Source organism: Acanthisitta chloris, unplaced genomic scaffold, assembly GCF_000695815.1.
Source record: "Acanthisitta chloris isolate BGI_N310 unplaced genomic scaffold, ASM69581v1 scaffold34989, whole genome shotgun sequence".
NCBI classification, from domain to species: domain Eukaryota; kingdom Metazoa; phylum Chordata; class Aves; order Passeriformes; family Acanthisittidae; genus Acanthisitta; species Acanthisitta chloris.
The window spans coordinates 58,305-60,542 of NW_008691494.1; the positions used below are offsets into that span (position 1 = coordinate 58,305).

A 2,238-nucleotide genomic window follows, 5' to 3' on the forward strand; every position below is an offset into this window, starting at 1 on the left:
GAGGAGGGAGTGTGTGAGTGGCTGCGTGGTTCTTGGCTGCTGGCTGAGGTTAAACCACGACATAGGTGAGGCAATTTCTCTTTTCATTCAGTCAAGCATTACAGAAAACCAAAAAGAGTGTTTCCTAAATTGAAATTCTGCCAGCCTCTGTGAAGGACAGTTAAAAGAAAGCAGCAGATACTTGTGCCCAGCATAGCTTTTGCTTGGTTTTTTGAATGCAGAAAGAGATACTGGCATATAGTTTGAGTCATGATGCCTGAAAGTCACAAATATTCTAAAACGACCAATGCCGTAAAGTTTGAAACAAAAGAACTGTAGCTTGTATGTGAGAGTTTTCACGGAAATGTGTGGTCATAAAACTTCTAGATGAACGCTATTATGTGCATGCTGCAGAATCATTAGAAAAAAAAAACACATCCCAGCATATGACTTCAGAGGTCAAGTCAGTCTCAGAGAGAACGACAGAGAGCAAAAGTATTGCTAAATCACTGTAAACAGATTTCTCAAAGGACCCCTTTTTTCCAGCAGAGCACTGCAAGGTCGGGCACCAAAGTATCTTCTTATCAATATCAAATCATGTTAGACCTTATAATATTTCAATTGTAAGTTTAAATTAAATAAACATAACTGTAGCACTGCTCCTGGTCGTGAGTAAGTACTACTAATAGTTCTGCAGGAAAGGGATCCTAATGTTGCAAGGCATACCATAAAAGTAGCTATGGTTCTGTCTCTGTGCTGCCTCCAGATTCCTCCGTTTGGGGTTGTTATCTTGTATGTTACGAACTGCTCCTTTTACAGGCACTAGGGCTTTGCATGAATACCAAAGGACAGACCTGCTGGGGCTTGACTCCAACTCCCTTTCCATTCCCAGCTCTCTTACGGCTGCAAGCATCCCCCGAGACCCAGCGGCCGCTACGAGCCCACTTGGGGGCGATGTTAGCTCTGCTTTCCCAGCAGCTTTCCAACCTATTCCTTTCACATTCCGAGGGGCAAGACTGGTTTTAAATAAATGCTAAAGATTTTAGACGCTCCACTAAAGCATGGAACCCCAAAGTATACCAAAAGAAAAAAAAGACAGCAATTGTTTCTAGGTCACTGAAATTCAAAGCCTAATTTACAACTAATGTACTTCAGGTTTGCCTTTAAGAATAAGCTATAAAAATCAGTAATGAAAGAATAATAGGAAAATCTTCTGTGGGATGCCCCTTTCTGACTGTATTGTGTTTCTGTTTTAATGGGCTGCTGCAGAGGGCAAGTTATGATGGAGAAAAGATCTGTAATAGCAGAGAGGAGCCTGTATGTGAAGTTATGTTGGGAATTTAAACTAAGGTGTAAATTGCAGATTAAATATATTACTGTGACCCTGTGTCACAGACTGATACCCTTAATAAATTATGATAGAAAAGAAATGGAAATAGAGAGTGAGATGTGTAATGCCATCAATGACAGACTTCTACTGATGACCTACTTGAATGAAAATCTGAAAATCCATTTTCCATGGTATTGGCATCTATAGAAAGCCATTTCACAGTGAGGGATTTTATAAGAACATAGGAATAAGCCACACCACATAGTCTGGTTAGAAATTCCTTCACAGATGCCTTGATTCATGAGAATCAATATTGATTATCATGTCTACACTATTAAGTGGATTCCACTGCAGACCTTACATACCTGCTCAGACAGAGAGCTGCTATATTTTTTAGACATCCTTTTCTTCATGGTTTCTTTTACAGACTTCACCTTTTTGCCCAGAGATATACGGGAGGCAGAGGGTGATTTGATCACTTCTTTATAAACAAAGTCTCCTTCTTTGCCCTTCAAAATAAAATGGAGTTTAAGTTTATAAAACAGAAGAGCCATTTTTTTCTTCAGTCAGCAGTTATTGCAGAGATATCCAAGCAGACACAGGATGGCAGCATGGTGTCCTATTGACTCCTCTAAATTCACTGTTGAGACCTTTGTGCAAACCATTGTAACTTACTCTTAAGGACTGATTTGTAACCCTTTTGTGAAAGTACTGTGTGTAGATGTGTCAGGGTCTGTTAGGATGCCTTTATCCCTTTGAGCTTCAGGTAAGTATTTGACCTGATACAAAACCCTGTGGTTTCAGGCTAAGCCCTCCTGACAGGACACACAATGGTAGCTGTGGCTCATTTTGGCCATTACTACAAACAGCTTAACAGGAGTAAAGGTACCTCTGAGATCCTAACCAAATATATATCTGTGCGTGTACAT

The 2,238-nt window shown here is 40.1% G+C and overlaps 1 protein-coding gene across 1 annotated transcript in view; it reads right to left on the reverse strand.

The window, feature by feature from the left end:
• SASH1 (SAM and SH3 domain containing 1) overlaps positions 1–1,818 on the reverse strand; it is a gene marked incomplete at its 5' end in the record, with an annotated part of 17,272 nt that extends 15,454 nt beyond the window's left edge. Inside the window, one exon of the mRNA XM_009082251.1 lies at positions 1,675–1,818. Within this exon, the coding sequence (XP_009080499.1) occupies positions 1,675–1,818 (144 nt within the window). The remainder of the gene's footprint in view (positions 1–1,674) is intronic.
• Positions 1,819–2,238: the final 420 nt, after the last annotated feature.